The 27,000-nt window shown below is 72.5% G+C and overlaps 4 protein-coding genes across 7 annotated transcripts; all 4 read left to right on the forward strand.

Moving 5' to 3' along the window:
* Positions 1 to 2,024: 2,024 nt before the first annotated feature.
* TUBA1A (tubulin alpha 1a) lies at positions 2,025 to 5,574 on the forward strand. The gene is made up of 4 exons (XM_068409879.1): positions 2,025 to 2,106; positions 3,312 to 3,534; positions 3,617 to 3,765; positions 4,416 to 5,574. The coding sequence occupies exons 1-4, from the start codon at positions 2,104 to 2,106 to the stop codon at positions 5,394 to 5,396; spliced, it is 1,356 nt and encodes a 451-aa protein (XP_068265980.1). The 5' UTR covers positions 2,025 to 2,103; the 3' UTR covers positions 5,397 to 5,574.
* A 2,132-nt stretch (positions 5,575 to 7,706) lies between these two features.
* TUBA1B (tubulin alpha 1b) lies at positions 7,707 to 11,693 on the forward strand. The gene is made up of 4 exons (XM_068409924.1): positions 7,707 to 7,771; positions 9,161 to 9,383; positions 9,466 to 9,614; positions 10,506 to 11,693. The coding sequence occupies exons 1-4, from the start codon at positions 7,769 to 7,771 to the stop codon at positions 11,484 to 11,486; spliced, it is 1,356 nt and encodes a 451-aa protein (XP_068266025.1). The 5' UTR covers positions 7,707 to 7,768; the 3' UTR covers positions 11,487 to 11,693.
* A 682-nt stretch (positions 11,694 to 12,375) lies between these two features.
* LMBR1L (limb development membrane protein 1 like) lies at positions 12,376 to 17,373 on the forward strand. 4 transcript variants are annotated; one of them, XM_068409883.1, is made up of 17 exons: positions 12,376 to 12,474; positions 13,971 to 14,055; positions 14,318 to 14,354; positions 14,501 to 14,640; positions 14,734 to 14,837; positions 14,910 to 15,036; positions 15,140 to 15,208; positions 15,385 to 15,449; positions 15,572 to 15,647; positions 15,769 to 15,852; positions 16,071 to 16,147; positions 16,234 to 16,311; positions 16,406 to 16,479; positions 16,575 to 16,665; positions 16,912 to 16,978; positions 17,060 to 17,221; positions 17,307 to 17,373. In XM_068409883.1, the coding sequence occupies exons 1-17, from the start codon at positions 12,403 to 12,405 to the stop codon at positions 17,357 to 17,359; spliced, it is 1,461 nt and encodes a 486-aa protein (XP_068265984.1). In that variant the 5' UTR covers positions 12,376 to 12,402; the 3' UTR covers positions 17,360 to 17,373. The 4 variants fall into 4 exon arrangements, with proteins under 4 accessions (XP_068265984.1, XP_068265985.1, XP_068265986.1 ...); XM_068409884.1 differs by having other exon boundaries at positions 15,775 to 15,852; XM_068409885.1 differs by having other exon boundaries at positions 15,775 to 15,852; positions 16,466 to 16,479.
* A 7,836-nt stretch (positions 17,374 to 25,209) lies between these two features.
* Positions 25,210 to 26,675, forward strand: RHEBL1 (RHEB like 1). The gene is made up of 8 exons (XM_068410761.1): positions 25,210 to 25,261; positions 25,562 to 25,633; positions 25,813 to 25,880; positions 25,985 to 26,067; positions 26,170 to 26,226; positions 26,302 to 26,349; positions 26,428 to 26,512; positions 26,586 to 26,675. The coding sequence occupies exons 1-8, from the start codon at positions 25,210 to 25,212 to the stop codon at positions 26,673 to 26,675; spliced, it is 555 nt and encodes a 184-aa protein (XP_068266862.1).
* The last annotated feature ends 325 nt before the right edge of the window (positions 26,676 to 27,000 follow it).

Consider the following 27,000-nt stretch of genomic DNA (forward strand, 5'->3'; position numbering starts at 1 on the left):
GATGGGCAGTGACCCCCCCCCCCAGCCTGGAGGGGGGTCCCCGAGGTGGGGGCTGCTGTGAGCCCCCTGCACCCCAGGCTCTGGGGACAGCCTGGGGACAGCCTGGGGACAGCCTGGGGACACCCTGCCAGGCCCCGCAGCGGTGCTGAGGGCTCAGGGCCGTGGGGAGACAAAGGCAGGAGCCGTTTCCCACACAAGGACGGACCCGGTGTGGGGCTGGGGGCTGGGGGCTGCGGCGCTTTGGGGCCGGGGTCCCCCCAAACACCCGGTTTGGGACAGGAACCAGCCCCGCGGGGGCCGAATCTGCCGGAGCTCCTCGGCGGCGCAGCCGGGGCCGCCCGGTCCTTTGTTCTGGCGGGCGATGCCCAAACCCCAGCCCCTCTTTGTCTGCAGCCCCGCGGCCCCGGGGGAGCCGAGCCCCGGCCCCCCCTGCTCCCACCCCGCTTCAGCTGCACCCCAAAAGCACCGGGCAGGCAGAGTGGGGGGCTGGCGACAAGGACATGGGGCTGGCGTTGGGGACATGGGGCTGGCAGTGGGGATGTGGGAACTTGGAGCTGCCCAGAAATCTGCATAATGTGGGAAATGCAGAGAAAAATGTGATTTCCCGGGGGGGGGGGGGGGGGGGCCATCCTGGCAGCTCCACCTGCGGCAGCTGGGGCCAGCCCTGCCCACGCGGGAGCCCGGAGCCCCCCGCCTCGGGGGACGACCCCCAGCTCCCACCCCCAGCCGCTGGGGGCTTTGTGGGGACAAATGGGAGGGGGGACCTGCCGAGGAGGGGGAACCCCCAGGGCCGAGGGGCCGGTGGCTCGGGGGGGCCGCGCAGGGGCTGCGGCAGATGGAGGGGTGGCCGGGGGACGCGTGGCCCCGTGTCCCAGCTGTGTCCCCACCCCCAGCTGCCGCAGAGCAGCTGGTCCTTGGCCCAGGCCCCCCAGCCCCAAAAACCACCCTGGGAGCCACCTTGGGGCTTTGTCCCCCGTGTCCCCTCGCTGTCCCCAGCCCCCCGGCCCTGCTCGTCCCCAGCTGCCCTGGGGGAAGATGCTTCCTCCCCCCGGTTGGCACCACGGGGCCGGGTCCTGCTGCCCGAGCAGACAAAGAGGCGCTGGAAGGGCCGGGACGGGGCCAGGACAGGGCCAGGCTGTGGCCAGGACAGGCACCGGGCCACCGTGGGGACAGGGCCAAGACATGGCTGGGAACCGGGGCACTGGGGCATGGCCAGGCTTGGGGACAGTGTCCCTGGGGATGGGGACAGGGACCAGAGTGTCACCGGGGATGGGGACAACAGCATGGTTGGGGACAGGGACCAGGGTGTGGCCGAGGATGGGGACAGGGACATAACAGGGAAGCAGGGCAGTGGCCAGATGGGGGGGACGGGGGCAAATATGGGGATGGGGACCAGGGCGTGGCCAGGGATGGGGACAGGGACAAAACTGGGAGCCAGGGCAGTGGCGCACGGCCAGATTGGGGACAGTGGCACAACCGGGGATGGGGTGACCGGGGACGGTGACTCAGCCAAGGACAGGGACCGGGGCACGGCGGGGCCGGGGACAAGGACACGGCCGGAGCCAGGGCCCAGACGGCGGCGGGCAGCAACCGGCGGCGGGGCCGGTCCGTGGCCGCCGCAGCCCCCGGGCCCCCCCCGCACCGCCCGATCCCCCCGCACCGCGCAGTCCCCCCGCACCGCCCGGCCCCCCCCGCAGCCCCCGATCCCCCCGCACCGCCCAATCCCCCCGCAGCCCCCGGCCCCCCCGCACCGCCCGATCCCCCCTGCACCGCCCGGTCCCCCCGCACCACCCGATCCCCCCGCAGCCCCCGGTCCCCCCGCAGCCCCCGATCCCCCCCGCACCACCCCGGCCCCCCGCAGCCCCCAGCCCCCCCGCACCGCCCCATCCCCCCCGCACCGCCCGGCCTTTGTCTGCGGCTCCGGGGGGGCCATTACCTCATCCCGCCGCCGCCAATGGCCGCCGCCGCCGCCGCCCCGGCCCCGCCGCCCGCCCCGCCCCGCCGGCCCTATAAAGCCCCGCGCCGAGCCCCGCGCTCCGCCGCGCCTCTTACATCGACCGCTTCAGCGTCGGGCTGTGAGACCGCCCCGGACCGACCGCCGCCATGGTGAGAGGGGTGCGGGGGAGCCGCCGGGCCCCCGCTCCCCAACCCCCGGGTCCCCAACCCCCAGTCCCGCCGTCGCCCCCGGTCCCGTCCGTTCCCGGCCCGGGATGGGCCCCGGGGCTGAGCCCGCACCGGGCGTGGCTCCCGTTACACCGGGCAGGAGGGATCGCCCGGGACCCAGCCCTGAGTGCGGCTCCCGTTGAACGGGGCTGGACGGGTCCCTGTGCCTTCCGTAGGGCTGAGTTCCCAACCCCCACTGGGCGTGGCTCCCGTTAAACCGGGCAGGATGGGACCCCCGGGACCGAGCCCCGAGCCCGCACCGGGCACGATGCCCGCTAAATCGAGCAGGATGAGTCCCCGGGGCCGAGCCCCGAGCCTGCAATGGGCGTGGCTCCCGTTAAACCGGGCAGGATGGGTCCCCGGTGCTGAGCCCTGAGCCTGTGCTGGGTGTGGCCCCGGTTCGACGACGCAGGATCGGGCCCCCCCTTCCCGGTACCGAGTTCCCGTCCCGCACGGGGCGTGGCTCCTGTTAAACCGGGCAGGACAGACCCCTCCGGTGCTGAGCCCTCAGACTACACTGGGTGTGGCCCCGGTTTAACGGGGCAGAATGGGTCCCCCGGTGTGGCTCCGGTGCAGTGGGGTGGGCAGGATGGGCCCCCCCGGTGCTGAGCACCCAATCTCCAGCCGGATCACGGTGTGAGCAGGATGAAGCCCCCCAGTCCCACACTGGGTGTGGCCGTGGCTCAATGGGGACCCGAGCGGGCAGGATGAGCCCCTGGTGCTGAGCCCCCACCCAGACTGGGCATTACTGGGTCTGAGCAGGGCGGGTAGGGCAGGATGGGACCCTCGGGGCGCCCCGACCTGCCCTGGGTGTGGCCCCAGTCCCTTGGGGCAGGATGAGCCCTAATGCTGAGCTCCCCATCCCATGGTGGGCAGGGTCCCAGGTCCCTCAGAGGGGCAGGATGGGACCCCCGGAGCTGAGCACCCCCCTGCCCTGGGTGTGGCCCTGGAGCCCCCCCCTGCGGCCCCCGGTGCCTGCCAGGAACCAGAACAATGGGGGGCGTCGGGGCAGGATCTGGCCCCATCCAGCCCTGGGTGCTCGGTGCCAGCCCGTCCTGGGCACAGCGTCCCCGCGGGGTCCTGGGTGGGTGGGGGGACACAAAGAGGGGGGAATCGGAGGGGTGAGCGTCCCCCCCGTGCCCCCGCAGCGCGAGTGCATCTCCATCCACGTGGGCCAAGCGGGCGTGCAGATCGGGAACGCGTGCTGGGAGCTGTACTGCCTGGAGCACGGCATCCAGCCCGACGGGCAGATGCCCAGCGACAAGACCATCGGCGGGGGGGACGACTCCTTCAACACCTTCTTCAGCGAGACGGGGGCCGGCAAGCACGTGCCGCGGGCCGTGTTCGTGGACCTGGAGCCCACGGTGATCGGTGGGTGCGGGGGGGCTGCGGGGGGGCCGGCGTCGGCGGGTGCCGGGCGCTAACGGGGCCCCCGGGCGGGCTGTCCCCGCAGACGAGGTGCGCACGGGGACGTACCGGCAGCTCTTCCACCCCGAGCAGCTGATCACGGGCAAGGAGGATGCGGCCAACAACTACGCCCGCGGGCACTACACCATCGGGAAGGAGATCATCGACCTGGTCCTCGACCGCATCCGCAAGCTGGTAGGGGCTGGGGGGGGGGTTGTGGGTGGCGAGTGGGGGACAAAGCCTCGTTTCTCAGTCTCGCCCTCCCCTCTGGACCAGCCAGGCTGGGTTTAGATTTAATATATTAATTAATGTTAATCCTGTTCTGGCCGGCAGCGGGACGCGGCGCAGCTGCGGGGTTGGAGCCGCTCCACGGCCCCCGGGCGCCCGCGGTGCTGAGCTCGGCAATTCCCTCTTTGTTCCTCCTTGGCTCGCGCCGCGGCCGAGTCCAGCTGCGTGCGGCGGGGACGGGCGTCCCAGGGACTGCGCAGGCGGCGGTAGCCCAAGAGGCCCCTCCCGGAGCCGTGGGGCCGTGCCGAGGCCGGTGCTTTGCCCAGACCTTGTCCCTAAGCCTGTCCCCATGCTGCTGCCACCGGTGACACCCGGCTCCCCTGCGAGGTGCTTCTGGCCACTCTCCCACCCTGGGGACCGAGGGGCTTCCCCGGGGGATCCACAGGTCCCATGAGTCAGTGCCCAACAGATGGGGCCATGGCCACCCCGTCACCCATCCCGGCCGCTCCTGCTCTGCTGCTGGAAGTCCCCAAATGTCCTCGTGAGGCCACGGAGAGGAAGGAGCAACTTGCTGCTGCCCGGACTAAACGTGCCCCCCCCTTGTCTCTCCTCGCCAGGCTGACCAGTGCACGGGGCTGCAGGGCTTCCTGGTGTTCCACAGCTTCGGCGGCGGCACCGGCTCCGGCTTCACCTCCCTGCTCATGGAGCGGCTCTCCGTGGACTACGGCAAGAAGTCCAAGCTGGAGTTCTCCATCTATCCGGCCCCGCAGGTGTCCACGGCCGTGGTGGAGCCCTACAACTCCATCCTCACCACCCACACCACCCTGGAGCACTCCGACTGCGCCTTCATGGTGGACAACGAGGCCATCTACGACATCTGCCGCCGCAACCTGGACATCGAGAGGCCCACCTACACCAACCTCAACAGGCTGATAGGCCAGATCGTGTCGTCCATCACGGCCTCGCTGCGCTTCGACGGGGCCCTCAACGTCGACCTGACGGAGTTCCAGACCAACCTGGTGCCGTACCCGCGCATCCACTTCCCGCTGGCCACCTACGCCCCGGTGATCTCGGCCGAGAAGGCTTACCACGAGCAGCTCTCGGTGGCCGAGATCACCAACGCCTGCTTCGAGCCGGCCAACCAGATGGTGAAGTGCGACCCGCGGCACGGCAAGTACATGGCGTGCTGCCTGCTGTACCGCGGGGACGTGGTGCCCAAGGATGTCAACGCCGCCATCGCCACCATCAAGACCAAGCGCACCATCCAGTTCGTGGACTGGTGCCCCACTGGTTTCAAGGTGGGCATCAACTACCAGCCGCCCACGGTGGTGCCCGGGGGGGACCTGGCCAAGGTGCAGCGCGCCGTGTGCATGCTGAGCAACACGACGGCCATCGCCGAGGCCTGGGCCCGCCTGGACCACAAGTTCGACCTGATGTACGCCAAGCGAGCGTTCGTGCACTGGTACGTGGGGGAGGGCATGGAGGAGGGGGAGTTCTCGGAGGCGCGGGAGGACATGGCCGCCCTGGAGAAGGATTACGAGGAGGTGGGGGTGGATTCGGTGGAAGGGGAGGGCGAGGAGGAAGGGGAGGAATACTGAAGCCTCCCAGGGGTGCTGCTCGTACAGGGAACATAACCTAGTTGAAGCCCCCCCGGGGGTCTGTAGCAGTGTGTGCGCCGCCGTCTGTCCTGTCCCATGGTCTGTGCTTCAGTGGAAGAGTGTCCCGGACCCACCCGTCCCCTCCCGTGGGTCTGAATAAAAAGCATTCCCTGTCTTACCTCCTGCCTCTGGTGTCGTTACTCCCTGCTCCGCTGTCCCTCCCCGCGCCTGGACACTGTCCCCAACAGCCCTTGGGGTCCCTCGCTGCACCCAGGGTCCCCCCCTGGTCCCTGAGTGTGTGCCTGGGGTTGTGCTGAGCCCAGCACCCTGCAGCCCCCCCAAACTGCTCCCCCTTCCCCATCCTGCTGTGGGGCTGGGCAGGGTGCCCCCCATATGTGCCCCCTGCACTGTGCCATGGCCCCACAGCAGGGGCTGGGGGGGGGGTGTTGGGTTTTGTTAGGACCAGGAGCCACGTGGGCTGTTCAGCTCCTCCTGGGGGGCTGCGGATCTCTGCACCCCCCCCCAGTTTGACAGAAACCTGGGGGGGGTCTCTGCTGCCTGGGCAGGGGAGGGGCTGCATTGCCCCAGGGGTGGGTGGTCCTGCTGCCCCCCACGGGTGGGGGCACCAGGGCTGTAGAGCCTCAGTCCCTGGGGGGCTGCGAGTAGCCCCTTTGTCCTGCTGGGTGGGTGGGACCCCCCCTCCATGGTGGGCCCTGAAGCCCCTCTGTTCCCTCCTGGGGGCAAGAGGAGGGGCCTTGGCTGTGCTGGGCCTGGCAGCCGCAGTCATGGGGAGGGGGAAATGGGGCAGCAGCCCCCCCAGCTCTGCCCCAGCATGGCGGGGGCCAGTGCCCCTCTGTCCCCTCCTCGCTGCTGGCTCATGGCTGCCGTCAGGCATAAAGAACGAAGGGGAAGTTGAACACGGAGTGAAACTCAAGCGGGTGCTGCAGCGAGAGACAGGGTGTGATGTGGGGGGGGGCACCCCAGGACCCCCCTGAGACCCCCCCAGCCCCTGCAGCCGCTGTGCCAGAGCACCAGCTCCCAGCGGGGGGGCAATGAGGGGCCGGCCACCACGTTGGCATCGCTCAGAGCCAAGGTGGCCCCAAGTGCTGACCGGGACCCCCACACCGAGGGTGGCTGCGGGTGGCCGGGGGGGGGGGCCGGGGGGAGCAAACCCCTCGGCGGCAGGAGCGGAGGCGCCAGGGCGGCCATGGGGCGGCCATGGCGCGGCTGCACGAGGCAAATGGCGGGGAGCCACGTCACCCGCTGCAGTGCAGCTGCGGCGGCCGCTGCTGCGCCGGGCCCGGCACCCCGGGCTGCGGGTGGCTGCGGCGTGGGGGGGCCCCGGTGGGGCCGGGGGGACCCCGGCAGCGCGTGGGTGGCCGAAGGGGCCGCTGGGTTGTCCCCAAAGCTCTGGGCGAAGCAGGAAGGCGGATTATGGGGAGCAAATAGCTCCGGGGATTAGACGGGGGCTGGCGCCGGCCCCCCCCGCGGCTCCCCCCGGCCCCCCCACACCGGGCACCCCGCGGCCCCGCACCGGGCAGGGAGCTGCACCCAGCAAAGGCGCCCCGGGGGGGCACGGAAGGACCCCAGTACCCCCCTCCCCTCATTTTATGGGCATCGTGGTGGTCCCTGCAGCGGGTGGGGGGTCGGGGGGGGGATTACGCGGGTCCCGGTGCTGAGACAAAGCCCGCTGCGGTGAGCGGGGGCTGCCCCCCCCTCCCCCGGGCACGGTGCCCCCCGTTGCGGCAGGATTCAGGGCTGCGGGGGGCACCCGCAGATGGGCTGGGGGGGGCCCGGGGGGTGCAGATGGGCCGGGGACGCGGCGGGGGGGGCGGCTCCGACCGGAGAAGCCGATTAACGGCGTCGGGACGCGGCGGGGGGGGGCACCGGGCGCGGCAGCACGTGCCGCCCCCCCCATGTCGCAGTTTTCCTCTGCAGCGGAGCCGCACCGGGCGGGGGGGGGATGCGGGGGGGCGGGAGCGGCCGGGCCCCCCCCCCCGCTCCGCGGCAAACGCAGTGAGGGGGGTGCTGAGGATCGGGGGGGGGGGAGGCCCCCCGGTGCCCCCCACCCATGGCGGGGGGGCCCTTCGCAAGCCCCGGGCGGGCGCTGCCCCCCGCGGCGGGGGGGTCCCCGCAAAGCCCCGCAGCGCCCGCCCGGTAGCGGGGGGGGGAGGAGGCGGGGCGCGCCACTCGTCGCAGCCAATCCGCTTTGGCGAGCGCACGGATGGGCGGGTGTATCGGCCAATAGGAATGCGGGGCGGGGGCGCACGGCCCGCCCCCCGGCCGGTATATAGGGGGGTGCCCGGGGGCGGCGGCAGCCTGGTACTTGCGTCGATTCCTTGTTAGTCGGGACGAGTAACCGCGCCGCAACCATGGTAAGGGGGGGGCTGCGAAATGGGGGGGGGTGGGCTGCGAAATGGGGGGGGGGGGGTCGGGGAGACAGGAGATGGGGGGAGCAGGGCTGGAGCTGGGGGGAACAGGGCAGGAGCTGAGGGGAGTGGGCGAGAGGGGGGGAAAACTGGGGGGTAACTGGGATTGGGGGGTAACAAGGACTGGGGGGCACAGGGCAGAGCAGGGGCTGGGGGGGGGCGAGGGGGAGAGGCCGGGGGCTGGGAGGGGGGAGCGGGGGGGGGGCAGAGCGTGGGCTGGAGGGGCATAGGGTGGGCTGGAGGTGCCACCCGTGCCGGGGGGAGCCCCCCTGGGGGGGGTCCCGGCACCCCCGGGGGGCAGCACGTGGCCCCGGGCAGCCCTCCCGCGGCGGGGGGCGGGGCTCGGTCCCGCTTTTGGCGCCCAGCCCCGACCGTTACCGCTCCCGCGCGCGGGAAGGCGCGGGCACAGCCCCGCCCCCCGCCAGGGGCAGTGCCCCCCCTTACCCCCCCCCACATCCAGCCCCGAACCCCCCCAACCACGCACCCCCCGTGGTGGGGGCAGAGGGTCCCTGCTGCCCCCCCCGCCCCGCTCCTGGCGCCCGCCCGAGTCCGACCCCGTGGGGCTAATCCTGCTCCGTGGCCCCGGAGGTGCCCCCCCCGCCCCCCCCAAACCGGGGCAGCCCCCGCCAAACCGGGGGTTTCCCGCCCCCGAACCGGGCGGGAGGAATGCGCGGAGCCGGTGGGGCAGCGCAGGGTGCGGCCGGGAATGCGCTGGGCCCGGGGGGGTCCCCCTACGCCGGGGGGTGACGCCATCGGCCCTCCCCGGGGCTTCGGGGCCGCTGGTGCAGTCACGTCCCCGCTGCTGCGCCATGAGCTTCCTCCTCCTCCTCTTCCTCCTCCTGCGGCGCAGCCTCGCCCTGCGCTGCTGCGGGGCTCTAAGATGTCCTCCCCGTGCGCCATTTGGGAGCAGGCGGAGGGCGCGGGGGGGTGGCGTCGCCCCAGGGTTGCGCCAGATGGTGGCTGCGGTCTGTCCCCAAACACGTGTCCCCCCCCCCCACGCACCCCCCGCCCTCCTGAGGGGAGCTCAGCCCATGGGTGCCCCGCGCTGCTCAGCCGGAGGGTTGGGATGGCACCGACACGGCTCTGGCCGCCTGAGCCGGGCACAACCGGTGTTGGGGTGGGGGCTGCCCCCAGCTGAGCACCCCCCCCGTGCCCCCGGTGCCTGCCAGGACCCAGAACAATGGGGGACGTCGGGGCAGGATCTGGCCCCATCCAGCCCTGGGTGCTCGGTGCCAGCCCGTCCTGGGCGCAGCGTCCCCGCGGGGTCCTGGGTGGGTGGGGGGACACAAAGAGGGGGGAATCGGAGGGGTGAGCGTCCCCCCCGTGCCCCCGCAGCGCGAGTGCATCTCCATCCACGTGGGCCAAGCGGGCGTGCAGATCGGGAACGCGTGCTGGGAGCTGTACTGCCTGGAGCACGGCATCCAGCCCGACGGGCAGATGCCCAGCGACAAGACCATCGGCGGGGGGGACGACTCCTTCAACACCTTCTTCAGCGAGACGGGGGCCGGCAAGCACGTGCCGCGGGCCGTGTTCGTGGACCTGGAGCCCACGGTGATCGGTGGGTGCGGGGGGGCTGCGGGGGGGCCGGTGTCGGCGGGTGCCGGGCGCTAACGGGGCCCCCGGGCGGGCTGTCCCCGCAGACGAGGTGCGCACGGGGACGTACCGGCAGCTCTTCCACCCCGAGCAGCTGATCACGGGCAAGGAGGATGCGGCCAACAACTACGCCCGCGGGCACTACACCATCGGGAAGGAGATCATCGACCTGGTCCTCGACCGCATCCGCAAACTGGTGGGTACAAACCCTGGGCGGTTCTGGTGCCACCGCAGCCATTGGGGAAAGGGGAACCCTCTGGTGGGACCTGGGCGGTGACAAGGGGCTAGGCTGTGCCTCTGGGGCCTGGGTGCATTATATGGTTCTTGGCACCTTGTGCCAGGCTGGGGTTCCCTGTGGGGTCTGGATCCTGTGAGTAAAGATCAGGATCTGCCCATTCCCCTCCCCATGGGGTGAATCCCCTTCCTCAGGACCCTGCAAACCCACCGCAGCTGCATGCCCGGGGCATCCACCCCAAGGGTGGAGTGTGTCTGGGGGCAACGTGGGGCTTGGGGGCAGCCTGACTCCTTTCTGCCCTTGGGAAAACCTTATTTCATCCCTTGTCTTTGGGTCACGTACGGTGTCTCCTTGATCTGGACTCTGATCGTTCTTGACCAGCTGCTTATGAGCCGCTCTGCTGGGTGTTTCACTCGTGCTGGGGCAGCTCGTGCCCAGCAGACCTCGGTGGCTGCCAGCCTTCTGCCCAGGCAGTGCCCCCAGGATGGTGGCTCTGGGTGCCCTGACCTGCTCCTGGATGGCACCGTGGGTTCCCTCTTCCCCAAAGCAGATGGCCGGGGTCGTGCTGGGCGTGGGCGCTGCCAGGGCCGGCTCCTGTAGCAGGATGGAGCCGAGTGTCCCCAACCCGTGCAGGAACAGGCCCCTTCCCCTGAGGGCTGGATGTGACCATGCACAGGGTGCTGTGGCTGGACGGGAGCTGTGGCACTTGGGGACGTGGCTGTCCCTGCGTTGCCAGGAGTCCCCAAAGGCCTGAGATCCTGGGGTGAAGATTTGCCTTCCTGGGCAGCTCCGTAGCAGCTTGAGGTCATAATTACTGAGAGATTGGTCTTGTTTTCTCTTCCCTTCCTCCAGGCTGACCAGTGCACGGGGCTGCAGGGCTTCCTGGTGTTCCACAGCTTCGGGGGCGGCACCGGCTCCGGCTTCACCTCCCTGCTCATGGAGCGGCTCTCCGTGGACTACGGCAAGAAGTCCAAGCTGGAGTTCTCCATCTACCCGGCCCCGCAGGTGTCCACGGCCGTGGTGGAGCCCTACAACTCCATCCTCACCACCCACACCACCCTGGAGCACTCCGACTGCGCCTTCATGGTGGACAACGAGGCCATCTACGACATCTGCCGCCGCAACCTGGACATCGAGAGGCCCACCTACACCAACCTCAACCGCCTCATCAGCCAGATCGTGTCGTCCATCACGGCCTCGCTGCGCTTTGACGGGGCCCTCAACGTCGACCTGACGGAGTTCCAGACCAACCTGGTGCCGTACCCGCGCATCCACTTCCCGCTGGCCACCTACGCCCCGGTGATCTCGGCCGAGAAGGCTTACCACGAGCAGCTCTCGGTGGCCGAGATCACCAACGCCTGCTTCGAGCCGGCCAACCAGATGGTGAAGTGCGACCCGCGGCACGGCAAGTACATGGCGTGCTGCCTGCTGTACCGCGGGGACGTGGTGCCCAAGGATGTCAACGCCGCCATTGCCACCATCAAGACCAAGCGCAGCATCCAGTTCGTGGACTGGTGCCCCACTGGTTTCAAGGTGGGCATCAACTACCAGCCGCCCACGGTGGTGCCCGGGGGGGACCTGGCCAAGGTGCAGCGCGCCGTGTGCATGCTGAGCAACACGACGGCCATCGCCGAGGCCTGGGCCCGCCTGGACCACAAGTTCGACCTGATGTACGCCAAGCGGGCGTTCGTGCACTGGTACGTGGGGGAGGGCATGGAGGAGGGGGAGTTCTCGGAGGCGCGGGAGGACATGGCCGCCCTGGAGAAGGATTACGAGGAGGTGGGGGTGGATTCGGTGGAAGGGGAGGGCGAGGAGGAAGGGGAGGAATACTAAATGCCGGGTTCCTTCTGTCGCTGTAGCATGTCCACAAAATGTCTGCTTCAAACACTTCAGCTTTGTGTGCACTGGGTGGGGTTGAGCCCCGTGGGCCCGGCCGGAGGGACGCGCTGCTCTGGCCGGGCTCGTGCTCTCCGATGTGATCATGTCGGTTTTCCGTGTGTCTGTACCATGTCTGTGAATAAAAGGCTTTAAGAGACGCTGCCGCTGTGTCGGATACAAACCCTCTGTGTCAGCGCCCGCCTGGCCCCGTCCCGTGGGAACAGACTGGCCCTATTGTCTGTGCCCAGCGAGACGCTGGCACCAGCGCTCCTGGGAGCTGCCTCGGGCCAACCCTTCCCCGGGGCCTCTCTTCCCTGGGGGGTGAAGCCCCCCCTCCCTGGGTGCTATGGGGTGGGGGCTCTGTGGGGCACCCTGGGTGCTGCTGCTCTGGGGGGTCCCTCCTCGTGCCGCCTTGGGTGCGTTACAGCCCCCGAGGGGGGGTCTGCCCTGCCCGGTGCCCCCGTGCTGGGACAGCCTGGCCTTGGGCTTAATCTCTGCCCGGGGGATTAACCCTGTCCCGGGATTAGTCCCGTTCCAGCGCCTAATCCCGGCTGCTGCCCCCGTGGGAGCGGCCCGTGGGAGCGCAGCGGCGCCCTCAGCCTATCAGGACGCTCCGCGCCGCCCTCCACCAATGAGCGGCGCCTCATTCACTCGCAAGAGCCAATCAGGGGAGGAGGCGGGGCCCTTTCAGGCCGGGGCGCTGTGGATACATTGTAGCGAGTGCGGGGGGCGGGGCCGAGATGGGGCGGGGTCGGGGTCGGGGTCACCGGGGCGGCTCCGCGCTTCCCCCGGCGGCACCGGCCCGGCGGGACCCGGCTCGGCTCGGCTCGGCTCGGCCCCGCAGCCCCGGCCCGGCCATGCTGGCCGCCCCATGGCCCCCCCGGAGCAGGACGCGCTGGCCGTGCGGCAGCAGCTCTTCCACGACCGGGTCCGCGAGTGCATCGTGAGTACCGGGGACCGGCGGCGAGGGGCGGCAGCCGGGGAAGGGTCCCGGTGTGGCGGCGGGGGAGCTGTGGGGCGGGGCGGGGAGCCCGCAGCCCCCCGGAGGCCGCTGTGCCCCACGCCTGGCCCTTATCGGTGCCAGGGCCGCGGCGGCTGCCGTGCGCCCCGCGGATAACGGGGTCCCGGTACGAACCGTGGGCACGGCGGAGGGAGGCAGCTGGGTCTGCTCTGGTCCCGCTCTGCCACCCAGGGTACCCGCTGCCCCGGGCTCAGGGATGGGGATAACCCAGGTGTCCCCCGAGGGCCCTCCAGGACACTGTGCGTGGGGTGGCCAAGCGGGCTGTGACCAGCGGTGCCGGGGCCACCTTGCCACAGCCCGATGTGGTGCCCGCGGGGAGGAGCCGATGGCCAGAGCCCAACGTCTCTGCCCTGGAGCTCCCCAGACCTCCGCCCCGGCCCATCCCGGGGGGCTGTAGCTGGCCCAGGAGCTCCTGGCTCAGCGCAGCCGCCGTGGGTCAGGCCCAGCCACGCTGCGGAGCTCGGCCTCGTGCCCGGCCCTGTGGTCACACCAGCCCGTGCTGCCCACGGAGCCCTCGCCCTGGGGTGGAGGGGGGAGCCCTGCCCGAGCCCCCCAGCTCATCTCCTCATCCCCTCCCTCCCGTGCCCCTCCGTTCTCCTCACGAGGCCCCTTTCTCGCCCCCCCACCAGCTGCGGGAGGTGTTGGGGGTGCCCCGGCCAGGCAGAGCTCTGGGCTGTGGGGTGCGGTCCCCGGCCTGAGCCCCTTCCCTGGGCAGGAGCAGAAGTACCCGCTGGGCACTGCCCCTCTGGGGGCTCGGAGCTGGGCCGGCTCCCGGGGCTCCCTGGCACCCCACTGGGCAGAGCCTGGGGACCCCCGGCCAGCCGAGCCCCCCAGGCCGGGCAGGACGGAGGTGCCGCGGCTGCTCCGCTCCTCCTGTGCCAAGGTGGCGGGTTCGGGCGACCTTTCCCCGTTCCGCCGCGTACCCGGTGGGATGAAAGGTCGCCGTGTTCCTCGAACGTCGCCTGCTCCGGCCGGGGGGGGCGGGAGGGACGCCGCAGCCGGCCTTGGCGCCCGGCTCAAGGCTGTTCCCGCGGCTCTGCCGGTGCCAGCAGGGCGAGGGCTGCGGGGCAGGCGGTGCTGGGGCGGGACGGGTGTCCCACACGGTCTGGGCCACCCCGATCCCCGCACGCCTCCAGCTCTGCCAGCCCAGACCGACCCAGAGCTGCCGGGTGGGCTCTCCCTGTGGTCTCAGCCCTGTGGGCTGACTGTTGTGGCAGCTTGCGGGCACCCATGGGAGACCCCTGGGTGCAGCCCCTGTGCGCGGGCAGGGCCGGGCACACGCGTGGGGTGTAACCAGGGCCAGGAGTGGAAAAACAAATAGGGTGGAGCTGACAGGCCCCGGGGCCGGCGGCATCGCCCCGGGGTGGGAGCGCTGCCCTGCGGGTCTGCCCGCGCTGCCCGCGCTCCTCTGCCCGCAGATCTGCGCCCTGCTCTTCGCCAGCCTCTACATCCTCTGCCACTTCGTCATAACCCACTTCAAGAAGCACACGGACTTCACGGCAGGTAGGAGGGCGGGCACTGCCGGGGCCGATGGCCGCCACGTTCGGCCTCGCCGGGGCTTGTGGTGCCCCCCAGGAGCTCCGGTCCTGCCGCAGCCCCGGTTGCTGTGGCATCGGTCGCTGCCAGGCACCTCCCCGGGTGCCACGGGAGGGGAGCAGAGCCCAGCCCCGCTGGGAGGGTTTCTGCAGTGTTGGGAGCGGGCAGGGAGCGCTGCTTGGGGCAGCCCTGCCTCCCCCAGCCCCTCGGTTTGGGTTTCCCCCCCCAGTGCACGATGACGAGGATGCTGCTGCCAACAGGATCGCGTAAGCTCCCGCTCCCGCTCCCTGCCCGCAGGATGCCCGGCCCCAGCCTCTCCCTGCCCGCGTGAAGGCCGGGTCCCCCCAGCCCCTGGGGGCCGTGGCGGGGCTGTGCCGCCCGCGGGGGCCCAGCGCCGGTGGCTCTCCCGCAGGCTGGGGCTCTGCACCTTCACGCTGGCCGTGGCGCTGGGCGCCGTCCTCCTCCTGCCCTTCTCCATCATCAGCAACGAGGTGCTGCTCTCCTTCCCCCACAACTACTACATCCAGTGGCTCAACGGGTCCCTCGTCCACGGTGGGTGCGTGGGGCGGCCCCGGGGTGCCCCGTGGGCTGCGGGTCAGGGTTGCCCCCCCAGGAGCTCACCCCATGCCAACCCTCCCCCTCCAGGCCTCTGGAACTTGATCTTCCTCTTCTCCAATCTGTCCCTCGTCTTCCTCATGCCCTTCGCCTACTTCTTCACCGAGTCGGAGGGCTTTGCGGGATCCAAGAAGGTGGGTGGCCCTGAGGGTGTCCCTCCCCGCCCCCCCCCCCATCCCCAGCTCCTCACTAGCCCCCTCCCCCAGGGCATCATGGCCAGGGTGTACGAGACGTCCGTGGTGCTGCTGCTGCTGACGCTGCTGGTGCTGGGCATGGTCTGGGTGGGCTCCGCCATCGTCGGCAGCGACGCCGCCAGCCGCCAGCCGCTCTACGGTGGGTGCTGCCGGGGGGCACCGGGGCTCTCCTGGCTCCAGCAGGAGCTGAAGGGTGAGAAGGGGTGCTCGATGCCGCTGGCCTGACCCTGCCGCCTCCGCAGACCTCTGGGAGTGTTACCTGCCCTACCTCTACTCCTGCATCTCGCTCTGCGGAGTCCTGCTGCTGCTGCGTGAGTCCTGGGACGTTCCCCCCAGGGGCCCTGGCCCCCGTGCTGGGGTCTGGAGGGGTCGCGGGGCAGGGCTGAGCCCCTGGCCCCCATCCTGGGGTGCTGGGGGCAGCTCAGGGCCCCTGGGGGGGCGCAGGGAGGGGTAGGACGCTGAGGCACCCCCTCTCCCCCCACCGCAGTGTGCACCCCCTTCGGCCTCTCCACTATGTTCACGGTCACGGGGAAGCTGCTGGTGAAACCCCGGGTAAGGTGGGATTCCCCCCTGGGACCCCTGCCCCAGCCTGGGGGCTTGCTGTCCCCAGGGCTGCCTGGTCCCCCCCGCGGGGTGCCATTCACACCCCCCACGAGCCCCTCGCCCGTCCCCAGCTCCTGGAAGACCTGGACGAGCAGCTGAGCTGCACGAGGCTGGAGGAAGCCGCCGTGTCCCGCAGGATCTGCTCCGGTGGGTGCCCTGCGCCGCCGCTGGCGGGGAGGGGGGGGCTCAGGGCAGACTGGGGGCCCCTCTGCCCCCGCCATGGGAGCCCTCAGCCCCCGTGAGCCCCTCGGCATCTCCTCCCTGGCAGGCAAAGCTTCCTGCTGGCTGAACTTGAACGTGGAGCTGCTGCGGGAGCAGTTCTTGGCCATCCGGAGCAAGAGGCGGAAGCTGGGTGAGGAGCCGGCGGGGGAGGCCCAGGGCGCCTGGGTTCTCTCCAGCTTGGCACTGGGAGCACTGGTTCCCTGGGAGCCGCTGCACCGTGGAGGGAGGGGGGGTGTGAAATGGGGGGGGGGCTGTAACCCCCCGTCCTGGCACCTCAGGGCCCTCCTCAACCTCCTGCCCTGGGGTGGGGGCTCGTGCTCCCCTCTCACCCTGTCCCCCACCCCGCAGAGCTGCGGCACCGAGCGTCGCCCTGGCAGAGGAACCTGGGCTACCCCCTGGCCATGCTGGGCCTCCTGGCGCTGACGGTGAGTGGCCCTGGGCTCCCGGGGCAGCTGCAGCTTGTCCCTGTCCCCCCCCCCGGCCACCCTCACTCCCTCCCTGCTCCTCCCAGGGCATCTCCATCCTCATCGTCTCCTTCCACGTCCTGGAGCTGCTGCTGGACGATGCCGCGATGCCACGGGGCATCCAGGTACCCGGGCAGGGGGACAGGGGACAGCGAGGAGCCGTGTCCCGTGCTGGCCCGGGGACTGCTCCCCCCGACGTGCCTCCTCCTCTCCCGGCAGGACGCGTCCCTGGGCCAGGTCTCCTTCTCCATCTTGGGTTCCTTCGGGGCTGCCCTGCAGGTCGTCCTCATCTTGTATCCTTGAGGGGGGCACTCGTGTCCCCCGTGCTGTCCCCAGCGCTGTCCCTGGGGCCGTCCCACCCCGTTCTCCTCCTTAACGCCCCTCGCAGTTACCTGATGCTCTCCTCCGTCGTGGGCTTCTACAGCTCCCCCCTCTTCACCCGGCTGCTCCCCGCGCGGCGGGACACCCCCCTCACCAAGGTGAGGGTGCCAGGCTGGGGCTGGGGGGGTCCCGGGCCCCCCTTGGGGTGCAGGACCCCCAGTCCCTGCAGCGCGTGGCTCTGAGTGTCCTTGTGCATGGTGTGTCCCCACGCAAGGGCACTACACGTCCCCCTGGCACAGCCCTGGGCAGGGTCCCAGTGGGTCTGTGGCACTGGGGAGCCCCTTCCCCAGCCCAGGGGGGACACAGTGATGCCCCCTCCTCAAACGCTCCTTCCTCCCCCCCAGATCATCGGGAACTGCGTCTCCCTGCTGGTGCTCAGCTCGGCCCTGCCCGTCTTCTCCAGGACGCTGGGTGAGCCCTTGGGGGGGGCCGGGGTGACCCTGGGACTGGGGTGTCCCCAGGAGTGGGGTCCCCTGACCAGCCCCCCCCCAGGGATCACCCGTTTCGACCTCCTGGGGGACTTTGGCCGCTTCGACTGGCTGGGGAACTTCTACCTCGTCTTCCTGTACAACATGGGCTTCGCGGGGCTCACCACGCTCTGCCTGGTCAAGAGGGTCTCCTGGGGGGCCCAGGCCGAGCTCCTCCGCGCCTGCGGTGAGGACGGGGCCGCAGGGCCACGGGGACGGGCGCTGGGGGGGCGTCCCCCCCTCCCTGGCTCTCACGCTCTCCCCCTGCCCAGGTCTGCATAAGCTGCCGCTGCCCGTGACGCGGCCCCTCGGCAAGTCCTGCTAGGGCTGGGGGACGGGGACGTGTCCCCCCCACCGCGGTGGCCCGCAGGACGGGGCCACCAGCCAGCCGCAGAGCTGGCCTCCATGGCGCCTGGTGCTTCAGGGACGTCGGAGCCCCCCCAGGGAGAGCTGAGACCCCGCAGGGGGGGGCCTGGGCCCCCCCTTCCCGGGTCTGTCTCAGCCTGTTGCGCTACTGAGCCGTGTCCCCGTCACAGCCCCCCAGGGGCGCGGGGTCCCCCGGGGGCTGCGCTGGCTGCGGCCCCCCCCCCATTTACATACCTCATGCAAGAGGGGCCGGGCCCCCCCCCCGGTGCTGCCCCGCTGCTCCCGGTTGGGTTTTAAATGTCCCCCCACCCCGGGGACTGTTGTGACACTCCGGGGGGGGCCCCGTGCCCCCCAGCCCGCAGTCAGCCCATGCCCTGTCCCCGTGTCACCCTGGGGCTGACGGGGGCACTGGTTGTCCCCCACCCTGAGGCCTTTGGGGTCCCCGAGGGAGGAACAGGGCTGGAGGGTCCCGGGGATGAGCCCCCCCCCCCTCGGATTAGCCCCCCCTCGCCGGCAGCTGGGTGTGATGAGTCTGTTGGGTCTCTGTTACCGCAGAACTTGTTTGGAGCAATAAACAAAATCTCTTTTTTTAATATAAAAATCTCTGAACCTGGAGGGTTTTATTCCCCCTGGGGGGGGGGCTCTGTGTCCGTGGGGGTCTCAATCCTGCCCCCCCGCCCCCCCCGGGGGCCATAATTAACCCTTTTCCTGGCTGGGGCTAATGAGCCTCTTCCAGGAAGGGCCGCAGGTGAGGGCAGGTCCCTGTCCGGGGGGGGGGTCGGGGGGCTTCGGGGTGCGGGCGGGGGGGGCTGAGCTGCCCCCAGCGAGGGGCACGGGGGGGCTCCGGCCCCTGCGCTCCTGGGGGGGGCGGGGGTCGTGCGGCCGGAGCGGAAACTGCCCCGGGAACCGGCCCCCCGCCCATCCTGCCCCGGCTGGGGCTGAGCCAGGCCGCCCCCCCATGGCGGGGTGGGGGGCCCGGGCCCCCCCGGTCCCCCCCGGCCGGGGCCGGCAGGAAGCGCAGGAAGCCCGGTTTATATTGCAGGAAATGAGGCCACCGGTGCCCGCGATTTCCCCGCGACCCGCTCCCCTCCCAGTCACCCCGGGCTGGCACCGGGGCTGCGGGGGGGCGGCCGGGCCCCCCCCCGATCAGCTCCCAACCCTCCGCCGCCCCGCTGCTGCCTCCTGCCCTCGCCGGACCCTCAGCACCCTTGGGTGCTTCACCGGGGGTGCTGGGGGGGGGGCACGGCACTAGCCCCGGGGGGGAGCCCGGTCCCGGGGTGCCCTGGTCCCATGGGTGCCCCTGTCCCTCGGGGGAGCCCGGTGCCAGCCCCCGGGGGTGCCCCGGTCCTTGGCGGAGCCCGGTCCCGGGGGTGCTGCGGTCCCGGGGCGCGGAGGGGCCGTCCGGGGAGGGCAGCGCGGCGGGGCCCGGCGGGGGCGGCCCCGGGGGATGTGGCCGCCGCTGCCGCCGCTCCCGGGGGCCGGGTCCGAGGCGGGGCCCGGCGGAGCTGCCCAGGGCCGGAGCGGAGCGGCCGCAGGTGGGGGCAGCCCGGCCGGGGCGGCTGCGGGCAGCGCACGGTGCCCACCGGCACCCAGGGAGCCGGTACCGGGGGCTTGGCCAGAAGCGGGTACCGGTACCGGGGGTCGGACCGAACAGAGGGGACCGGGGTGGTGCCAGGAAGCGGGTCCCGGGAGCGGGGCTGTGCCAGGGGACGGAGCAGGTGCCAGTACCGGCGGCGCAGCGTTAGGATAACGGGTGTCCCCGGCGACAGGGGAAGCGGTAGGAGAAAAGGGGCCAGGACAGGGGCCGGCGCCGGGAGAGGGGGGTCCCCGGTCCCGAGAGGCGGTGACAGGAGAGGGGAGAGGTCCCGGGACCAGAAGCGCGGCGTTAGGAGCGGGATAAGGAGGATCCCGGTACCGGAACGCGGTGCCGGGAGCAGGGAGAGGAGCCGGTACCGGAGCGCAGGGCTCAGACGGGGAGGGGGACGGGACCGGGGCGCGGGATCAGGTCCCGGGGCCGGTCCCGGGGCAGTGTCAGGAGCGGGGTCCCGGGTCCCAGTGCCGGGGCAGCGCCAGGAGCGGGGTGTCCGGTGCCAGTCCCGGGCAGTGCCCGGCGCGGTGTGCCCGGTGCCGGGACGCAGCGGTAGAAGGGCTTTCCCCGAGGCTCGGGCTGGGTCGGGGAGTCCCCGGGGCCGGGGTTCAGAGCCAGGCGAAGGGGTGCCGTGCCCGTGGGCGCGGAGCCGGCGGCGGGGGGGCCGTCCCGGTGCCCGGGCGCCGCGCTCCGAGTGGGTGGCGGCACCGGCGGGGGGGTGGTGGTGCTGGGGGGGGGGGGGGTCAGTCGTCCCGGGCGGCCGCGGATCCCGCAGCGGCGACGGGGCCGTGGGTGTGAGAAGGAAACGGCGGCGACCCGCCCCTGGCACCGCGACCCTCTAAAAGCCCCGGGGCCGCCGCACCGGGACCATGCCCGCCCCGGCCGCCCGTGCCCCCGGCGACTGAGCGGGGCCCGCGGAGGCAGCGGGGCCCGGCGGCCGGGATGCCCCGGCGGAGCCCGCTCGCCCTCGGCCTGTTCGGCCTCGCCGCCTGCCTGCTGGCCGCGCCGGCGCTGGGCTGCGGCCCGGGCCGGGGCCCGGTGGGTCGGCGGCGGCTGGGGCGGCGGCAGCTCTCGCCGCTGCTCTACAAGCAGTTCGTGCCCAACGTGCCCGAGCAGACGCTGGGGGCGAGCGGGAAGGCGGAGGGGAAAGTGCTGCGGGGCTCGGAGCGCTTCAGGGACCTGGTGCCCAACTACAACCCCGACATCATCTTCAAGGACGAGGAGAACACGGGGGCGGACCGGCTCATGACCGAGGTGGGGGCTGCGCCCGGCCCGGCCTCGCTCCCGGGGGCGCGGGGGCGGCGGGGAGACGGGCGGGAGCGTAGCGACCCTCCTCGGTTGGCACGGACCCTCCCCGGGTATAGAGACCCTCCCCGGCTGGCACGGACCCTCCCCGGGGCGCACAGACCCTCCCCGTGGGCACCGACCGCTCCCCGGGGCGCACGGACCCTCCCCGGGCGCACAGTGCCTCGTCCCGGTCCCCGTCGCCGTTCCCCGACCCTTGTCGGCGGCACCGGAGCCCCGGGACGGGGCGGTCGCGCCGCGTTGGGCACTAAGGACCCACCGTCGGGGATTAACGGGGCGGGGGCGGCCCGGGGTCCGGCCGCCGCAGCGGGGGCAGAGGGTACCGGCGGCTCCGCTCCCCCCGCGCCCCGTTCGCAGGGCGGTGCCGGCGGGGCGGGTCCGCGGGGAGGGGGCGGCCCCGGCGGGGGGATCCGGGACGGCGGGAGCCCCGGACGCGCCGCGCCCCGCCGGGATGCTCACGGTTGCCATGGCGAGGGGCGGCTCCGCGGTCGCTATGGCGACGGGGGATGCTGCGAGTGGTCCAGGCGGCGCCGGCGGCTCCCGCGGGCCGGGGCGGCGGGGGCGGCGGGGCCGGGGCGGCGGGGCCCGGCGGGGCCGCGGGCGCGGAGCCGGCCCGGGGTGCGGGCGGCTGAAAGGGCCCTTTGTGGCCGCTCCGGCATTCCCGGGGCCTGAGGTCAGCGCCGGGCTGGAAGGCGCCTATTGTCGCCGGGCCGGGCCGGGCCGGGCCGGGCGCATTCCTGCCCCCCCGCCGCTGCCACCCCCCCCGGCCGGGCCGCCCCGGGCCCGCGCCCCCCGCACTCCCGCCCCCGCGGCCCCGCGCTCCCGGGAGCGGCTTTGTTGCACGGGGGAACGGGGGGCACCGGGGCACGGAGGGACACCACGACCTCACCGGCTGCGGGGGGGACCGGGGGGAGCTCCGACCCCTGCACCCCACATCGGTGCTGCTGCTGCTGATGGGGAGAGGGACCCCGGACCTGCCCGGGACCCCCCGTCATCGCCCTCAGCTCTGGGCACGGGAGCCCCGGACCCCCCGGGCCACCCCCCAGCCCTGCTCCCCATCCTGCCCTGCCTGGCGGGTGCTGAGCCCCCCACGCTGCTGTGCTGGGTCTCGGGTCTGGTTCAGGGTCCGCTGCACCCCCCGCTCTGCCCCACAGCCCCCCCGCCGGGTTAATCAGTCACGGCCATGGCCGCGGGGAAGGTGACACCGTCCCGGTCCCCGTCCCGGTCCCCTGCCCGTTCTACCTGGCTGCCCGCGCCACGGAGCGGCTCCACCGCAGGGCCCCGGGGCATGTTAACGTTCAACCTGCGGCCAGGCAGGGGGGCAGCTTGGCCGTGCCTCGCTCTGCGCCCGCGGGGGACCCCCCCGTCTGCACCCACCGACAGCCCCTTCGGGCTCCCTCCGAGCCCCGTGCAGGACCCCCTGGGGAGGGGACCGGGCGCTGCACCGGGGACCCCACCGGGACCGGTGGGGCTGGGGGTGACACCGGTGCTCGTCCCCCCTCCAGCGCTGCAAGGAGCGGGTGAACTCGCTGGCCATCGCGGTGATGAACATGTGGCCGGGGGTGAAGCTGCGGGTGACGGAGGGCTGGGACGAGGACGGGCACCACCTCCCCGACTCGCTGCACTACGAGGGCCGGGCGCTGGACATCACCACGTCCGACCGCGACCGCCACAAGTACGGCATGCTGGCGCGCCTGGCCGTGGAGGCCGGCTTCGACTGGGTCTACTACGAGTCCAAGGCGCACATCCACGTCTCGGTCAAAGCAGGTACCGTGTCGGGGGGGCTGTCACCGGGACAGGGGGGGCTGCCACCGGGACAGGGGGGCTGCCACCGGGACAGGGGTCTGCCATCCCCATGAGCACCCCGCCCGCAGCCCCACAGCCCCCTCTCTCCCCCCTGGCATCCTGGAGCCGCGTGGGATGCAGCCCTGCTCCAGCCGGTGTCTGGCCCCAGCGGGTTCAGCCTGTGGCTGGCCCCAGCCCAGCTCCCCCCGGCCTTTCCGGCCACCAGATTCACAAAACACACGCCTCCCCCTCCAAATTTTGCCCGGCCGGAGCCACCCTCGCGGTTCAGCCCCCGGTGCGGGGCACAGCGAGGGTTGTGGAGCCGGGACAGCCACAGCCCAGCCCGCGGCCCCCAGCCCCGCAGCCGCTCCGGCCCGCAGCCCCCATCCGGCCCAGAAGTGACAATCGACAGAAAGTGAAAGTGGCCGTAAATGTCACCGTCCCCAGCTCGGAACAAAGGGCGTCAGTGCGGGGTGGACAAAGGGGCCCTGCAGCGCCCGGCCTCCCCGGGAGCCGCACGCAGGAACCGGGGGGGCTGCGGAAAGAACCTGCTTTGTTCCGGGGGCGGTTTGGGGGCCGGGGGGTGGCTCCGTTCGGGGCCGTTTCCCCTGTGGAGGTGGTGGCCGGTGGAGGTGGAGGACGGGGCACCCACGGCTTTCTCCATCCGCCCAGACAACTCGCTGGCCGTGCGCACCGGCGGCTGCTTCCCCAGCCACGCCACCGTGACGCTGCGGAGCGGCGAGCGCCGGGGCCTGGCCGACCTGCGCCGGGGCGACTGGGTGCTGGGCGCGGAGCCGGGCGGGCGCCTGGTGCCCACCGAGGTGCTGCTCTTCCTCGACCGCGACTCGGGCCAACGCGCCTCCTTCGTGGCCATCGAGACGGCCAGCCCGGCGCGCCGGCTGCTGCTCACCCCCTCCCACCTCGTCTTCGCGGCCCGCGGGGCGGCCAACGGCACGGCCGCCTTCCTGCCCGTCTTCGCCCACCGCGTGCGCCCGGGCGACGCGGTGCTGGCCCACGGGGCCGGCGGGCAGGGGCTGCGCCCCGCGCGGGTGCTGCGGGTCTCGTGGGAGGACGGCGTGGGGGTCTTCGCCCCCCTCACCTCCCACGGGACCCTGCTGGTCAACGGGGTGCTGGCATCCTGCTATGCCGTCCTGGAGAGCCACCGCTGGGCCCACCGCGCCTTCGCCCCCCTCCGCCTCTTCCACGGGCTCCTCTCGCTGCTGCCCGCCCGCGCCGAGGTGGGCAACGGGACGGCGCCGGAGACGGGCATGCACTGGTACTCCCGCCTGCTCTACTGGCTGGCCGGGGGCGTGCTGGGCCACGAGGCCCTGCAGGCGTAGTGGCCCCCAGCCCCCCCAGTCGCCGCACCGCAGATCACGCCGCACACTGGAAGCGGGGGGCTCCGGCCCTGGGCCCCCCCTCGGACCCAGGGAGGAGGGACAGGGGCACCCCCAGCCCCGCGGGGGGGTCGGGGACCCTCTCAGCTCAGCGCTGCCCACGGCGCAGGGTGGTGGGGATGGGGTCCCTGGGATGGGGTGTCCTGGGGTGGTCCAGGGAGCTGGGTTCAGCCCCCTCCCATGTCCCCACGCCCAGGACCCCCGCGTGCTCCCCCTGTATTTATTGCTTTATTAACCACTGTGGCTGGGGCCGGGGTTGAGTCCAGGCTGGGCACCGCCGGACCCTGCCCCGGGGCCAAATCCAGCCCAAGGCGAGGGGATGTGGAATCAGCCCAACACCGAGCACCTCCAGCAGCTCCTGCCTGTCCCCCACCTCTGGGTCTGACCCTCCGTCCCCCGCGGTGTCCCTGTCCCTGTCCCAGTGCAGCTCAGTGCCATGTGGCGGCTGGACAGGGCGTCTGCCGCGGGCACCCTGCGCCGGGCCCGGCTCTAACCGTGCTAACTGCTAATCCGCCCTGCTTGAGAGTTTTATTTTTCTATTTATAAATGGTAATATAAATGTCCCCCGCGCCCGCCCGTCCCGGCAGCGGGGCCCGCGCCGCGGGGCAGGGGGCCAGCCTGCTTTTAACCACTTCTGTTTAAAAAGAAAAAAGAAATACTGCTATTTAATTGTTTGGATAAATAAAGAGACTCTATGGGCCTGGTGGAGCTGTGGCTGGGAGAGGGGGCTGCACAAGGCTGGGCTGGGGGGCAAGGGGGTGGCTGGGGCTGGGGTCGGGCATCCCAGGGGGCTGGGGGTCCCTGGGGCATCCCGGAGGTGTGGAGGTCCCTGGGGCTGGGGTCGATCATCCTGGGGGCTGCGGCATCCCTGGGGGTCCCTGGGGCTGGGGTCGGGCATCCCGGGGGTCTGGGGCATCCTGGGAGGGTGGGGGTCCCTGAGGCATCCCGGGGGTGTGGGGCATCTCAGGGGGTCCCTGGAGGTCCCTGGGGCTGGGGTCGGGCATCCCGGGGGTCTGGGGCATCCCTGGGGGGGCTGGGGGTCCCTGAGGCATCCCGGGGGTGTGGGGTATCCCGGGGGGTCCCTGGAGGTCCCTGGGGCTGGGGTCGGGCATCCCGGGGGTCTGGGGCATCCTGGGGGGGTGGGGGTCCCTGAGGCATCCCGGGGGTGTGGGGCATCTCAGGGGGTCCCTGGAGGTTCCTGGGACTGGGGTCGATCATCCCGCGGGCTGGGGCATCGCTGGGGGTCCCTGGAGGTCTCTGGGGCTGGGATCGGGCATCCCGGGGGGCTGGGGGTCCCTGGAGGGGCTGGGGGTCCCTGGGGCATCCCGGGGGTCTGGGGGTCCCTGGGACTGGTGGAGATCGGGGTGGGGATCTCGGGGGGTGCGGGTGTTCCCGGGGGTCCCCGGGGGTCCCCACGCCGGGGCAGCGGGGGGTGGGGGGGGGGCAGGAGTCGCCTCCCCGCCCTGAGCCGCCCGCCCACCACGTGGCCCCGGCCGTTGCCTCCGTTTTCATGAATGGAGCCCCGGCGGCCCAGTGCGCCTGCGCCGCCCACCACGCCCCGCCCCCGGCGCCGCCGCGTGGCCAATGAGAGCGGGCGGGCCAGCGGTGTTGTGGTCACGTGGGGCCGCCGGCGTAGTGGCGGCGGCACCGCCCCCGCGCCGCGGCGGGCGGTTTATAGCGCCGTGTGCCGCGCCCGCCCGCACCGCCTATCCCCGCCCGCCCGCACCGCGGGCCATGCCGCTGGTCCGGCACCGCAAAGTGCTCATCCTGGGGTACCGCGCCGTGGGTCAGTGCGGGGGGGCCCGGGCGGTGCGGGGCTGCCCCGGGGGGGGCTGTACCGGGTGCCTCCCGCCACCGTGGGCTCAGAGCATGGCGGGTTTCCCCCCCCGCGTGGGGGCTGTGGGGCAGTGCTCAGCCTGGGTACCCCCCCCCCCCGGGAGCCCCTGTCCCCCCCGGGAGCCCCCGTCCCCCCGGGGCCGGGTCCCCCGCAGCGCTCGGGGAGGGGGTGGCGAGCGCAGGGTCCTTCCCCCGCCCCGGGGTGACGCTGGGACTCGGCCCCCAGCCCTGCGCTTCCCACCCCCCCCAGGCAAAACCTCCCTGGCCCACCAGTTCGTGGAGGGGACGTTCGTGGAGTGCTACGAGCCCACGGTGGAGAGCAGTAAGTAGGGGGGGGGGGTTGTGCCTGCGTGGGGTCCCCCCTCCTGCTGCTTCCGTGGGGCTGTGGGTGATGGGCACAGACGTGTCCCCGCTGTGTGCTGGGGGCTGCGGCCCCCCCGGGGTGGGATGGAGGGGAGGGGGGGTCCAGGCAGCCCCACTGACCTGGTGTCACCTCCGCAGCCTACAACAAGATGGTGGTGGTGGGCAAGGACCAGTTCCAGCTCCAGCTGGTGGACACGGCCGGGCAGGTAACGCTGGGGGCCTGTCCTGGGGCAGGGAGGGTGGGCCTGGGGCAGGGCGAGGGGCTGCTGGCCCCAGAGCTGCCCCTGGCACCGGTCCTGCCCCCCCCCAGGACGAGTACACCATCCTGCCCTGCTCCTTCGTCATCGGCATCCACGGCTACGTCCTGGTGTACTCGGTGACGTCCCTGCGCAGGTGAGGGACCTGCTGGGCTGTCCCTGCTCCCCACACCCCCCCATTGAGGGGGGGGGACACCCCGGTGGGGGGCAGTGCCCGGAGCTCCCCTTCTCCCCACAGCTTCCAGGTGGTGAAGTCCCTTCACAAGAAGCTGTACGAGAGCCGGGGGAGGACGCGGTAGGTGCTGTCCCTCCCGGGGAGGAGGGTGCCTGGGGTGGGGGGGCCGGGCCCTCACCCTCCCCATGCCCGCAGCATGCCCGTGGTGCTGGTGGGGAACAAGGCGGACCTGTCCCTGCAGAGGTAAGGGGGGCTCCGGGGGTCCTGTCCCCCCCCAGGGCCCCGGCAGCCCGTCCTGCCCGGCCTCTGCTGTGTCCCCAGCCGGGAGGTGAAGCCGGATGAGGGGAAGAAGCTGGCGGAGTCGTGGGGGGCCGTTTTCCTCGAGTCGTCGGCCAAGGAGAGCCAGGTGTGGGGTAGGGGGACGTTCCCCACGCGGCGCTGGTGTCCCTGGGACGTCCCTGATGTCCCCTTGTCCCCAGGTGACCCAGGGGATCTTCACGAAGATCATCGAGGAGATCGACCGGGTGGACAACTCCTACGGCAGATCCACCGGCTGCCGCCTGATGTGAGCCCGGCCCGGGGCAGACCCCCGCCGTGGGGCTGACCTCCCCCAGGACCTTCCCCCGGGCCACCGTGGTGGCTTCAGGGGGTCCTGGGCCACGTGGGCCCGCCGTTGTACGGGACCCCTCACTTTGCACAGGCTGCGGAGGCTCACGAGGGGCTGGGAGCGGGGTGGGGGTCCCGTCCCGGCCGGGGAGCACCCCCTGCTCGGAGCCGCTGTCCCCCCACGCACGCACAAGGACACCCCGGGGCCGTTCCCCCGCGGGCCGCGGGGAGCCGGGGCTCAATGCGGGTGTTGTTCCCGGCGCGGGGCCGCGGGCCGGCTGTGCCGCG

Source organism: Nyctibius grandis, chromosome 11 (genome assembly GCF_013368605.1).
Source record: "Nyctibius grandis isolate bNycGra1 chromosome 11, bNycGra1.pri, whole genome shotgun sequence".
Lineage (NCBI taxonomy): Eukaryota > Metazoa > Chordata > Aves > Nyctibiiformes > Nyctibiidae > Nyctibius > Nyctibius grandis.

Coding starts and splice junctions, on each gene's coding strand:
- LMBR1L (XM_068409883.1), top strand. CDS start 12,403: ATGGCCCCCCCGGAGCAGGACGCGCTGGCCGTGCGGCAGCAGCTCTTC. Junction 14,641..14,733: donor CAACGGGTCCCTCGTCCACG/GTGGGTGCGTGG, acceptor CTCCCCCTCCAG/GCCTCTGGAACTTGATCTTC. Junction 15,648..15,768: donor GTCCCGCAGGATCTGCTCCG/GTGGGTGCCCTG, acceptor CCTCCCTGGCAG/GCAAAGCTTCCTGCTGGCTG.
- RHEBL1 (XM_068410761.1), top strand. CDS start 25,210: ATGCCGCTGGTCCGGCACCGCAAAGTGCTCATCCTGGGGTACCGCGCC. Junction 26,350..26,427: donor GCGGACCTGTCCCTGCAGAG/GTAAGGGGGGCT, acceptor CTGTGTCCCCAG/CCGGGAGGTGAAGCCGGATG. Junction 26,513..26,585: donor CGTCGGCCAAGGAGAGCCAG/GTGTGGGGTAGG, acceptor CCTTGTCCCCAG/GTGACCCAGGGGATCTTCAC.
- TUBA1A (XM_068409879.1), top strand. Junction 3,535..3,616: donor CCTGGAGCCCACGGTGATCG/GTGGGTGCGGGG, acceptor CTGTCCCCGCAG/ACGAGGTGCGCACGGGGACG. Junction 3,766..4,415: donor TCGACCGCATCCGCAAGCTG/GTAGGGGCTGGG, acceptor TCTCCTCGCCAG/GCTGACCAGTGCACGGGGCT.
- TUBA1B (XM_068409924.1), top strand. Junction 9,384..9,465: donor CCTGGAGCCCACGGTGATCG/GTGGGTGCGGGG, acceptor CTGTCCCCGCAG/ACGAGGTGCGCACGGGGACG. Junction 9,615..10,505: donor TCGACCGCATCCGCAAACTG/GTGGGTACAAAC, acceptor CCCTTCCTCCAG/GCTGACCAGTGCACGGGGCT.